Here is a 12,714-nt window from a genome sequence, read left to right as displayed (position 1 = left end):
CTAAGCCTGTGTGCCTTGGGGGCGCTTGTCCCTCTCTGTCCCGTGCCCCGTCGGGGTCTTGTTCTCCTGCGGGCACCCCTCCGGGCCTTGCTCCTCCCTGGTCCGTACACCCTCAGTCCTCGCCCCTTTCCGGCCCACGCACCCCTTAGGGCCTGGGCGCTCTAGGTTCCCCGCACCCCCGCAGGACTTGTCCGCGGGCCCCAGGCCTTAGGAGCCCCTTGGCCCTCCTCCCCTAACCCCTTAGGCGTTTGTGGGCAGGAAGCCCAGCCGCCGGTTCTGAGCTTCTCGGTTTTTCCGCAGATTTTAAGAGTAATCTTCACAAAGTGTACCAGGCCATAGAGGAGGCGGACTTCTTTGCCATCGATGGGGAGTTTTCAGGTATCCCTCCTTGCCAGCTCGCGGCCAGCGCCTTGCCGCGCGTGGCCCGGCGCCTTCCGACACCCTGCCCCTGACTTCTGCTTGCTGGCCCCCTTTCCCTGTTGATAGCCTTGGAAAAGTTCCGTGAGTCGCAACATTTCCTCATAAGCGTTTCTAAAGCAGGGAAGTGGGTTTTGGATTGTTGGGGCTCTGAGGGTTTCGGATAGAAGATGGTTTTGGTGCTGCTTAAAGCAATTTGACGGAGAGCTTCAGGGTTAGTTAGGGTCAGGCTTTTTTTTTTTTTTTTTTTTGTTTTTTGGTGTGTTAGGTAAATACATAACATAAAACTGACCATTTTAACCATTTAAAAATAGTTCAGTGGCACTAAGTACATTCACATTTTGTGCAACCTCCTCCACCGTCCCAAACTTTTTCATCTTCCCAAACTGGAACTCTATATCCTTTGAACAACTCCCAATTCCTCCCTCCTCCCCAGCCTCTGGCAACCACTATTTCTGTCTTTATGAATCTGACTGCTCGAGGCACTGCCTATAAATAGAATCATACAATATTTGTCCTTTGTGACTGACTTTTGGGTCAGGCTTTATGTATTTGTGGAAGTGTTCATTGCCTACCTTGGCATGGGTGAACATGTGTGTATAATACTTTATCAACACGTACAATTGCAAGGAGTTTTTCTTTTTGGATCAGATTAATTTTTTTTTTTTAGAGATTAATTTTTAAAGTGTTAAAGTTAATATGAACAGTAGACTTTCTTTGGTATAGATATCCACTTTCACTCTGATTTTACATGTTTAAAAATTCTTCAGCTCTTTCTAAAGGAATCCATTCTGAGAGTAAATACAGGGTGTCCCCTAAAATGTATAAACACTTATTTCTATTGATTCTTTTAAATTTTGAAAATGAACTGTATGTTAATAAATACTGACTTTATAATCTTAAAGTGTGTATAGATTTTTTTGGGGACACCCTGTAGATCCTTGACTTTAATTATACATACATGCCTTTTCTAGTTGGATTTAGTTCTCTGGGAAGCTAAGAGTTTTCACCAGAAATAATTTTGTCTTGACCTGGAATATACCTTTGTTGTATAGATGTTACTCCAAACTGTTGGCCAAGACTGGGACTCTAACAATAATAGATTTCAGAATTTGTTGATATCTGATTATGCATTAAACTTTTGAAAACAGTAAAACTTAATCCTAGCTATTGTTTTCTTAAATCATTCCTGTGTTTTGAAACCTATTTTAGACACTGGAACTGCCGATTCTGAAATAGAAACATTCACATTTCTAAATTTGTTATTATAGAGTTTAGCTTGGTGGCCAGTAAAATGAATGCTGATTTTGAAAAAGTGAAATAAGGAGCACTTTGTAATACATGAGAATATAAAATTACAGAGCCATTGAATAGGTGACTGACTAGTATTTACTAACAAGTTAAAAGCTTTTATTTATTAAAATCTAGGAATCAGTGATGGACCTTCAGTCACCACATTAACAAATGGTTTTGACACTCCAGAGGAGAGGTATCAGAAGCTCAAAAAGGTAAGTGGATGTGCTAGAAACCCCTCTCCCCCATGTTGGTCCTCCTTACATTGAATTATGGAGAAATATAATCATTAAACTTGCACATTGACTTCTCAACCCGAGCTACGAAATGATATTTTAGTGTTGTTTAAAACATCAGCAAAAATAATTGTTTGCTGGAAAACAGTTTGGGAGAAGGTTTAGTATTTTCAGTGTTAATTTGATTTATAGGAAGTATGATATGGTTATTTTAATAATTTAGAAATAGACCTAATATGATGCTCTGGATGGTGGATAGCTGTCTAAATGGGAAGAACATTAAGAGATGTATATAAATTAATAATGCTTCTAATACATAATCTGTAATCTGTTCTAATTGGAAGTATTCTGCCAAAGTCAGATTTAGTAATTAGAAAGCCCACCTGATTGAGAATACTGTTGCTCACATAAAATATACAGCATTGTTTTGACATGTTTTATTTCCCTTTTCCAGCATTCCATGGACTTTTTGCTGTTTCAGTTTGGCCTTTGCGCTTTTAAGTATGACTGCGTACATTCAAAGTAGGTTGTTTTAACAAGTGGTGGGAATGCTTTTGTCGTGGCATAATGTAACCCCCTAAATCTCCTTGTATATCTTGTGTTCCCAGGTATATAATAAAGTCATTTAACTTCTATGTTTTCCCGAAACCCTTCAATAGATCCTCACCAGATGTCAAATTTGTTTGTCAGGTTAGTAACATAATTGAGTTTTTTTTTCTGATATGAATTGCTGATGAGTCCATGGGCATATGTGGAATCAGAATTCTCTTTAAAATTTGGTTCTGCCACTAACTTTGAGCTTTGGGCAAACTATTTCATCTTTGACCTTCAGTTTTATTTATTTTATGTTTTAATTTTTCCTTTTCATTGAATTTACTAGAGGCCCAGTACACAAATTTATTATATACCAATTGGGGGCAGGGCCGGCCTTGGGGAGGGGCTGTGGGCAGTGGGCTGGCTGGCCCTGCCCCCAAATGGGGTGACGGGGGGGCTTTTGGGGCTCAGCAGCTGGAGAAGGGGGGATGGGAGGTTGGCCGGCCAGCCCCACACCCCCATTGGTGTGGGGGGCCCATCAGGGGCAGGGCTGGTGGGGGGGAGGGGTTGCAGGCAGTTGGTTGGCCGGCCCCGCCCCCTACTGGGGTGGAGGGGGGGCAGCGATCAGGGGTGGGGCTGGCTGGGAGGAGGGGCTGCAGGAGGTTGGCCAGCTGGCCCCACCCCCAGATCAGCGGTTCACTGGCTGCAGTGGGTGTTATGGTGACCAGTTATGGTTTTCCGGTCGCTGGCTTTTTATATATATAGATTGATGTGATACTGGTTAACAAAATTATAAACAGGTTTCAGGTGCACAGTTCCACAAGATATCATCTGTGCACTGTATCTGACCTTCAATTTTAGGGTTCTAAATTAGTTACACTGCTGTCTTACCCTTTACTTTGGAATGAATTAAGGAGTAAGATGCAAGTGACAGGTAGATGGAAATCAGAACATGAGCTTTATTATTAGTAAGATGTTGAGAATTGCATAAAGTTCTCAAAACTTTGAGAACTGCATGAAGTGTTCTAAGTGTAGCCAGATAATGGGTTTGAGAACTTGCTTTCATAATGTGGCTCTTTTTGGGATTTTTAATATCTTACACCTGAATTGAATTTACAGCTCAGGACCTGCAGGCTCCTTCCCACCTCATTCTTTTTGCACCCACCTTCAAGGGTAGAGCTTTATTTTCTGGAAGAGCAGAGTATGTGTGTATCCTGTCTAAAAAGAACCCAGAAGGAGCTAAACTATAGACCCTTAGTTCCTTTTTCCAAGTTCATCAATTAGAAAGGGAGGGTGGAAAAAACTATTGTTTCCTCCTGAGGAGGAGAGGGCTTATGAGCCATGGCAAGCATATGGGAGATTCTCCCTTAGAATGGTTGTGGTAGCTGAGCTGGTAGACACTTACTAAATATCAGTTTCCTTTTTCTTTCCTCTTAATCTGTTCTCCTATATAATAAAGAGGGAATATGCAAATTGACCGTCACTCTGCCACAAAAGATGGTGGTGCCCACAGCGGATGCTGAGTTCCAGTAAAGAGCCTTAATGAGCAATCAGCAGGGACCTGAGGCTGTGCCCCCCGCACGGTGGGACTTAACAAGGGTGGGACCTGCCAGGTCTGGATCTAGCCTAATGGCGGAGGGGCTGGCCAGGTCTGGGTCTCATGCGATTTTGAGGCACCTGTGGGTGGGCGGGGACTTGACTCTGGGTCCCATGGTGTGCCCCAGACTCTGACAGGAGGGAGATTTTCATATACATTTTACTAATTTTCTTTCATCTCTGACACTTCTATTATAGAGAAAGGGCAAATAGCAATATTAAAATATTTCCTCCTATTAATCCCCTTTTAATGTGTACGAATTTCGTGCACCAGGCCACTAGTAATGGATAAGGAGAATGTGAATAAGTGGGATAGTGTGTAAATATGTGATTAAAGATAAGTGTTAATTTTTTCCCCTTTACAATCCTGTGACCTGGCTTCTCTTCCAGTAGCAACATAAGTTCATTTATGTATCTCAACTTTCCTTTCTCCTGTGTGTAAGTAGTAATACAGTTAAGAAAGCCTGGAGGGTAGGCTTCTGAGTGACTGAATCATGTCAAATTCTTTCTATAATAAGGCAGGATATAGGCAAATAAAATTGAGAGTTAATCTCAGGTATGCCTGGGGATGAAGAGAAAAGGTGAAGGCAATTTTAGTCGTGCAACCTGTTTAAAAAAATTTTTTTTAAGCCCTAGCTGGTTTGGCTCAGTGGATAGAGCATCGGCCTGCAGACGGAAGGATCCCAGGTTTGATTTTGGTCAAGGGCATGTATCTCAGTTGTAGGCTCCTCCTTGGCTCGGGCCCATCAGGGCTCATGCAGGAGGCAACCAGTCGATGTTTCTCTCACATGGATATTTCTATCTGTCTTTTCCTCTCTTTTCCACTCTCTCTAAAAAAATCAATAGGAAAATACCCTGGGATGAGGATTAAAATTTTTTTTAAAAAATTGATTTTTAGTGAGAGAGGAAGGGAGAGGGAAAGAGAAACATTGATGTGAGAGCAAAACATTGATTGCCTGCCTCCTGCATGCCCCCTAACGGGGATGAGCCTGAAACCTGGGCATGTGCCCTGACCAGGAATTGGACCAGCAACCTTTGGTGCACAGGGATGACACTAAATCAACTGAGCCATACTAGCCAGGGCTTGTAACCTGTTTTGTTAAATTATCAAATAAACCATAGTGGTTTTTTCTTTATAATATATTTTTATTGATTTCAGAGAGGAAGGGGGGGGGGGGGGGAGAGAGAGAGAGAAAGAGAGAGAGAGAGAGAACATCAATGATGAGAGACCGAAACCCCAGGCATGTGATTGTGAATAGAACTGTTGACCTCCTGGTTCATAGGTCAACACTCAACCACTGAGCCACGCCAGCCAGGTCCATTTTAAGTGGTTTTAAATTTAGTGGCAGTAGGTACATTTACATCATTGTGCAACTTAAAGGGTGTTGTTTGGGTGGAAAATACATAGCTTCAGAAATGGAATAGGTGCATCTTTGACTGCATCTTTTTTTAAAAAAAAATATATTCTTAGAGGAAGTGAGGGAGAGAGCGAGCGAGAGCGAGAGCGAGAGAGATAAGCATTAGTGTTGTACGGGACAACTCTCCAAACAACTGAGCCACACCGGCCAGGGTGACTCTGGATTTTTTTTAAAGTAAAGGTCATATTTACTAATCTAGTACCATAATTCCAGTCTTAGGACCTTCTAGGCTGCTAAAGGAGGAAGAGAAAAAGTGAGGATGTTGGGAAAGTAAGGACAGTTCTTAACTTGTGGCCCCATTTGTGTTCGAAGCAAAGTCTGAGACTGGAGACAGAAGCTTTGGTTCAGCTGTAAAGGAGGCCCTGGAGAAGAGTAGAGTCAGGATTTCCTGGAGTCAGTGCTGGAGTTGGCCTCATGAACTAGGGGGTTTCTTCTTGGCATCCATGTCCTTTTTAATTTCTTCAAGTTTTTTATCCAGGTTTGGCATGTCATAATTCTGAGCCATATACTAGTACATTTCAACCACTTTGCCAAAAGTAAGTCCAACCAGGAAGGAACTGGAGCATGATGTCAGGGAAGAAGGCACGAATGGTGGTGGTAGCCCTGTGGGCCATTCCTATCCTGCCTCCCCGGTGTGAGGCAACTTAGGATTTTTAAAGAGAAGAAAGTTAAGATCTTTTAGAGTCTAGTGACCAGAGGGACAAGAATGCCTTTCCATAGTCCATCTTTTGGTGTCTCTGTCGGTGATGGAATATATAGGTGGACAGAATTAGAAGACTATACAGGCATGGGAGACTGAAAGAGGCTTGTAGCCCAAGTCAGAAATCATTGGGTCTTGGTTCAGAACAGGAAAACGTCAGGGGAAAGATAGTTTTTTTTTTTTTTTTTTTTTTAAGATTGCTTGTTTTAAACCATAGAAAACTTGGACATGATGGAAAATGATGTATATGTACCTAGCTGTGTGTGTTGTGGGGGGAGGGGTAGGTAAGATTGTCTTTTTATCCACCAAATTTGAAAAAGAATTTGTGTTGGCTGATAAAGATACGTGTAGTATTTACATTTTAACATGATTTAAAAAATAAGTAAGTGAAAAATTGGAAGAAAAGAAAAATGCAGGTATGATTACCATGGTATGATTAGAACACAGAATTTGTGACAAAGAATGTTTCCACTCTTTGTCTCTGAGCTTCCTACCAGCTAAGAAAAGGAGAAACACACAATTTGTGGCCATAGGATCTAAACAAACCAGGATCAAGAGAAATTTGGCTTTGCTCAAACTAGAGACCTCAGAACATTTCCCCTTCCATTTTCATAAAGAAATCACTAATGTAGAAAACCTACTCTTTAACCATATCTCTCAAGCAAATACTGTAATGCATTTAATGGGACAGTATGACAGTCTGGACTGATGGTATAATGTCAAAGTACAGTTCAGGAAAGGTAATTCTGTGAGGGGTTAGATTAAAATGATTCATTTGCATTGCCTTTTCAATTCAGACTTAAGACAAGAGTAAAATTAGAGTAGCTACAGGAATATTTCTTACTCTTCAATCGATTTGAGTAAGAACTTTGTGATTTTGCCATTCTTCTGTACATTGTGTAATATTATTTACTTAATGTTTTTATTTAAATTTACTTAAATATTTCAACTCACCCTAGGTTTCAGATGTTTGTTGAATATCTTGTTACTGGGAATTTTTATCTATTTTGATCTTGACTGTAAAGAACACCCAGTCAAGATTTTGGGTTTTCAGAATCCCAATGGTAATTTGAAGTGGATAATGATATCTTATTACCTGCACATTTGAGCTACCTTAAAGTTGAACTGGGGTGAAATAGTATAAATATATTTTATTTTTACTTCTAGTCTCCTAGTCAGTACAGTGATCAGGAGTTTTCTTCCTATTGGCGAATATAAGTTCACCAAGTAGTTTTCTTAAATATTGTGAAACAAGGAATATTTGTTTTATCTATATATATATATATATAAAAGGCTAAGCGACTATCTGACCGTCCAACTGGCCGGTACATCTGATGCACATTGAGCTGCGTGACTTGGCAGTGTCGGTTCTCGCGTGACACACCCGGAACCAGAGAGGAGGGAGCTCGATTTCTTGCAGTGCCACGCAATTCCACCTTCTGCCGTGGGTTATGTTGCTGGGGCACTGTCGGCCCTGAATCTGGTTTACTGCCAAGCTTCGGTGACTTCTACTATAGAGAAAGGGCGAATAGTGATATTAAAGTATTTCTTCTAATTAATTTCCTTTCAATGTGCACGAATCTGTGCACCGGGTCACTTGTAAGTTCTAAAGGAGCATAGCCTGGATAGTTTAAGTCAATTAGTGGATTGTTTGGCAGCCTGGGAGTAGAAATTGCTTGTCTTCTGACTTTTGACATGTTTCCTTGCCTTGTTGCTTATGTTTACTCACCTGAGTTACTTCTCCACTTCTGTTTACATACCTGCCATTAAAATCATTGAAATGTATGTCCTGTTTACTCTTGTTTCAGAGCTCAAGCATTGACTTTCTAGCAAGCCAAGGATTTGATTTCAATAAAGTTTTCCGAAATGGTAAGATTATCTGTGACTTATCTTTAGAACGTGAAAATGTGGATTTGGTTGAGAATTACCTTGTTGTGCTTGCTCTCTGATAGAGAATCTCAGATTTCCAGTATATCACATGCAGCCTTCTAGGTTTAAAAATGTTTTTTTTTAATTTAAAAAAAATTATACCACTAGTTTTACTGGTTTCTTAAACTTACAGTTTTTTATTTTTTATTTGTTTATTTTTTAATCTTTACCCAAGGATATTTTTCCCATTGATTTCCAGAGAGAGTGGAAGGAAAGAAGGAGGGGCAGAGAGAGAGAGAAAAAAAAAAATTAACGTGAGAGAGACACATGGATTGATTGCCTACTGCATGTGCCTCTACCAGGGCTGGGGAACCTGCAACTGTATGTGTCCTTGACCAGGAATTGAACTTGTGATCCTTCTGTCCCTGGGCCGATGCTCTAACCATGGCCAGGGCAAGTTTTTGAAACCTTTATTGTGCTTTCCCCCCCGCAAACCTAGTTAACCATGAACTGAACAGAAGAGTAGACGCTACTTCACTGGCTTTAATGAAGCCTCTCAAACTCCTGATTTTATTGAGTAGAGCGTACTCATAGTTTATTCTATGAATTAACTACTTATACATAGTTAATAACAGAATAACAGTTATTCATAATTTATTCTATGTGACTTATCTAAAATCTGTGGGGAATGCTTTCCTGTTATCTTTCAGTGAGACAAGTAGTATGGTATAGTACTTTAAAAAGTATCTGTATTTCAGTAATCCTGTAATGAAAAACTCCCTTTTCCTATTGGTGTTTGTTTTATAATTAGAGATGGTTTCTCCGTTTCTCATGGGAGAAAAAAAGTCTGCATAGACTGTACTATCATGATGGCTAACTTGCTGGTGTGGTAGGCTGCTGAGCACTCTGAGTAAAGGGACTGTGTCTCATTCCTGCGCTTGGTGCATAGCATGATTCCTCCTCTTCATCAGGGGGGAGTGACCATTAAATATCTAATGAGTGCCTGTCTGATGATAGAGCATACAAGAGTGGTTTTCCTTCCTCCATTCATTTCCCGAACAGTGTTTGGAAAACCTTTTTTTTTTTTTTTTAAATAATTTTTATTTTATTTTTATTATGGTATCACATAATTGTCCTCATTCCCCATCCCCACCCCAAACCCCTCCCCATGTATGCCCCCACCCCCCTGTTGTCCGTGACCCCTGGTTAGGCTCGTATGCATGCATACAAGTCCTTGGGTTGATCTCTCCCCCTTTCCCCCACCCTCCCCTACCTTCCCTCTGAGGTTTAAGAGTCTGATCGATGCTTCCCTGTCTCCGGGTCTGTTTTTGTTCATCCGTTTATGTAGCTCATTATTTCCCCTAGATGCGTGAGATCATGCGATACAAAAATACACTTGTAAGAACCGAAAATGAGACCAGCCATAATGGTTATGCTGAGAGGGAAATGAATCAATCTGTAGTGAGTTTCCCTCTGGGCCAACAGTTCCCTTGAGTCCTTACTGCAGTATCAAACAGTTCCTTATGTGTAGATGTCAGCATTGATATTTCAGTTCTGGATGGTGGACAAATGGTGGTGATACAGGTCCGACCGTCTCTGGTTTGGTCCTGGGCATTTTCAGCAACGCACAGCTGCTGTCTGCTAGCACGGCAAGGCGTCGTCAGCGTCTTCCATCTCTGGACTGTCTCTCCTCTGTCTTCATGGCTGGAGCAGTCCTGTCAATTCCCCTCTGTTGCAGGAATCCACATGGTCCTGGAGTTGTTCTCTGAAAATATACAAACATATTCTCGACCAAAAGTTAATAAAGGAATATTTTCCATAACCTTGACTTGGGATCCTTTTTCATTTTTGCTCAAATGATTTTCCTCTGGCTTGTTTTGACACCTTGTGTGTTTTTCATGGGTGTCTTGCTTTTAGCCTTACAATTAATTTTCTAAAGTATTAATTTTCTAAATGTAATTTACTTACAGGATATTTTTCCTTACATGATATAAAAACCCCCTTTTTTATTTAAATATTAGGCTTTTGGAAATTTATAATGTAGTCTTGATAGCTTTTACATTTTAATTTTTTGTGCTAAAATATGACTGCTTTAGGTTCATTACATGTTATGTAATTTTACCATGAGATGAACTGCCAATAAAGATTTTTGTTAATACTTTAGGAACAGCTTTTTGTACATTGCATTCAATTTTTCTAGAATATTTGCTTATTTCAGTTAGCCAATTTAAATTACTCTGGAAACTTGACTACTATTCTACTGTCAAACTCAACACTCTACCAACAATCTTATTTTACCCTGTGTATATTAGTGGAAAGGATTGTTTGCCTTCTTGAGTAGGCCCTGAGCATTCCTGGTACTAGGCTAGATTTGGATATCAAAAACCCACTTCCCCTCACTATGGGTACAAGGCATCTCCAACAAGTCTTGTTGCAGTGAGAGGACAGCTGCTGTTGGCCAAGTCTCTGTCTGTTACTTGGGTCCCTATTTAAGTTGTGCATGGGAAGCGAAGAAGCCATGGGGGCAGGAGACCTCCCTCAGAAGGGGTGAAGGTTCAGGCCCCTGCAAAGTTGGGGGGGGGGGGTAAGGGTCTGTGCCCCACCTCTGTTGACCCCCGAGTGGAAAACCTTTGGTTTTTATCAGCTTTATTAAGCACCTGCTGCTGGTAAGGTCAATAACTACTTTTACTGTAATTATTTTCCTAAATTGTATTCTTTTCCATGGTGAATGTAGAATTATTGAGTAAGGTGAGGAAGGAAATTTTTTTTAAACAAAAGTACTAGAACAGTGGTCGGCAAACTGCGGCTCGCGAGCCACATGCGGCTCTTTGGCCCCTTGAGTGTGGCTCTTCCACAAAATACCACGTGTGGGCGTGCATATACAGTGCGATTGAAACTTCGTGGCCCATGCGCAGAAGTCAGTTTTTGGCTCTCAAAAGAAATTTCAATCATTGTACTGTTGATATTTGGCTCTGTTGACTAATGAGTTTGCTGACCACTGTACTAGAACATAGACTTCAAATAAATTTACTTCCTCTCAGCGTGGTCTTCCTGGGAGGCCTTTAGAACTCATGCTATGTTTTTTTTTTCCTTTATTGATTAAGGTATTACATATGTGTCCTTTTCCTCCATTGCCCCCCCCAATCTCCTCACCCCGCTGATGTCTGTGTTCATTGGTTACGCTTATATGCATGCATACAAGTCCTTTTGTTGATCTCTCCCCCTTACCTCCACCCTCCCCTACCTTCCCTCTGAGGTTTGACAGTCTGATTGATGCTTCTCTGTCTCTGGATCTGTTTTTGATATGTTGTTTTTTAATTGCTTCACTGGTGCTGTATTATAATTTCTATTGGTGATTTTGATTTTTGGAAATAACTAAAAAGTTTTGGAGCCCAAACTGCTTTAACATAGTGGGTAAGCCAACTGGGTAACACAATTTGGGTATGTAAAAAAATTTTTTTTTCTTTTGGCTCATACTTGATTCTGAAAGCCATTATAAAATACAAGTCCCCAATGTAGTTAGAACACTTCATTAGAATAAGCACAAGGAATTACTTTAACCAGACTCATATGGATGTAGTATAGTTTCCAGCCTGGTGGTTTTATTTTCATAAAAGGAGAGAAACAGCCAAATTAGAGTGTGTCTCTTCTTATTGTTTTATAGTCAGAATATTTGGAATATTTTAGTCACAGATGGATCAGGACCCCCAGGCCATCTATTGTTACCAGGATTCTTCTCTTCATGCTGTTGTTGATATTCTAAATCTGATATAGACCTTCACTTCTCTTCCTTATCAAATCTTTCCAGTCACACTTTGTAAATGCCAGACCCTTTTCTCTTGGTAGCTTTGTCAGAAGTGTATTGATTTCCTTTTATGAAATGGAACCAGGTGACTCCTTGTTAATGTTCTCCCTGAAGCCTCAAACAAAGGTCGTTTTTCCCAGCTCTCTGTTTATACCTTCAGCCGGGCAGTAGTAGGTATCCTTGCTTCCCCATGCCACTTTCAAACCATTTGAGTTCTCTCTTCTCAGGAGCTACAGTTTTTTTTTAGGACTGTCACCCAGCTCTGCCACCCCTCTTTCTGCTGACTTCATGGGCATAGCGTTCACTGACAACTTTGGCTTTGGCTTATTTGTCTTTCCACTCCCTCTCTCTCTCCTCATTCTGGGTGAACTCTGCATCCACAAGGATGACCAGCAAATGCTCTGTCATACTGTTTCTTGATCAGGTGGTCAGTAGTCCTTGCCTCTACCTCCCTTTAGCCATCTACTCCCTTGGTAGCATCATGGGTCTTATCACCCACTCCCAACATTTCTTGTTGAGAGCACTACCTTCTGTTCTTCTCGTTCACTTACTCCAGTACCTTATTTCAGCCATCTGTTGACCTGCATTGCGTTTTCACTATCAGTATCCTTCCACTCTCTTGTTCCACTCCCCTGTCTTGACTTCCCTCCTTATCCACATGGTCCATCATATCCTTCCTTCCTTCCCTCTCCCTCCATTGCACTTGCCTAACAAAGTCTCAACACTGGTTGGATCCGACTACCCACCTTCTCTGTTTCTGAACATGTGAATATTGCTGGAAAGCATGACACATCTGAGCTAATTCGTTACTTTAAATTCATGATCACAAGCTTCAAATAAACATTC

At 41.0% G+C, this 12,714-nt stretch overlaps 1 protein-coding gene across 3 annotated transcripts in view; it reads left to right on the top strand.

The window, feature by feature from the left end:
- Positions 1-12,714, top strand: part of PARN (poly(A)-specific ribonuclease) — a 160,230-nt gene that overhangs the window by 260 nt on the left and 147,256 nt on the right. For 2 of the 3 annotated variants that reach the window (XM_008141569.3, XM_054714748.1), the window contains exons 2-6: positions 301-378; positions 1,846-1,925; positions 2,401-2,468; positions 2,555-2,636; positions 8,003-8,063. In XM_008141569.3, the coding sequence (XP_008139791.2) occupies positions 301-378; positions 1,846-1,925; positions 2,401-2,468; positions 2,555-2,636; positions 8,003-8,063 (369 nt within the window). The remainder of the gene's footprint in view (positions 1-300; positions 379-1,845; positions 1,926-2,400; positions 2,469-2,554; positions 2,637-8,002; positions 8,064-12,714) is intronic. The other variant, XM_054714747.1, reaches the window with a different exon arrangement.

This window comes from Eptesicus fuscus, chromosome 4 (assembly GCF_027574615.1).
Source record: "Eptesicus fuscus isolate TK198812 chromosome 4, DD_ASM_mEF_20220401, whole genome shotgun sequence".
Taxonomy (NCBI): domain Eukaryota; kingdom Metazoa; phylum Chordata; class Mammalia; order Chiroptera; family Vespertilionidae; genus Eptesicus; species Eptesicus fuscus.
The sequence above is the reverse complement of the archived record's forward strand: the minus strand, read 5'-3'. Positions and strand labels throughout refer to the sequence as shown.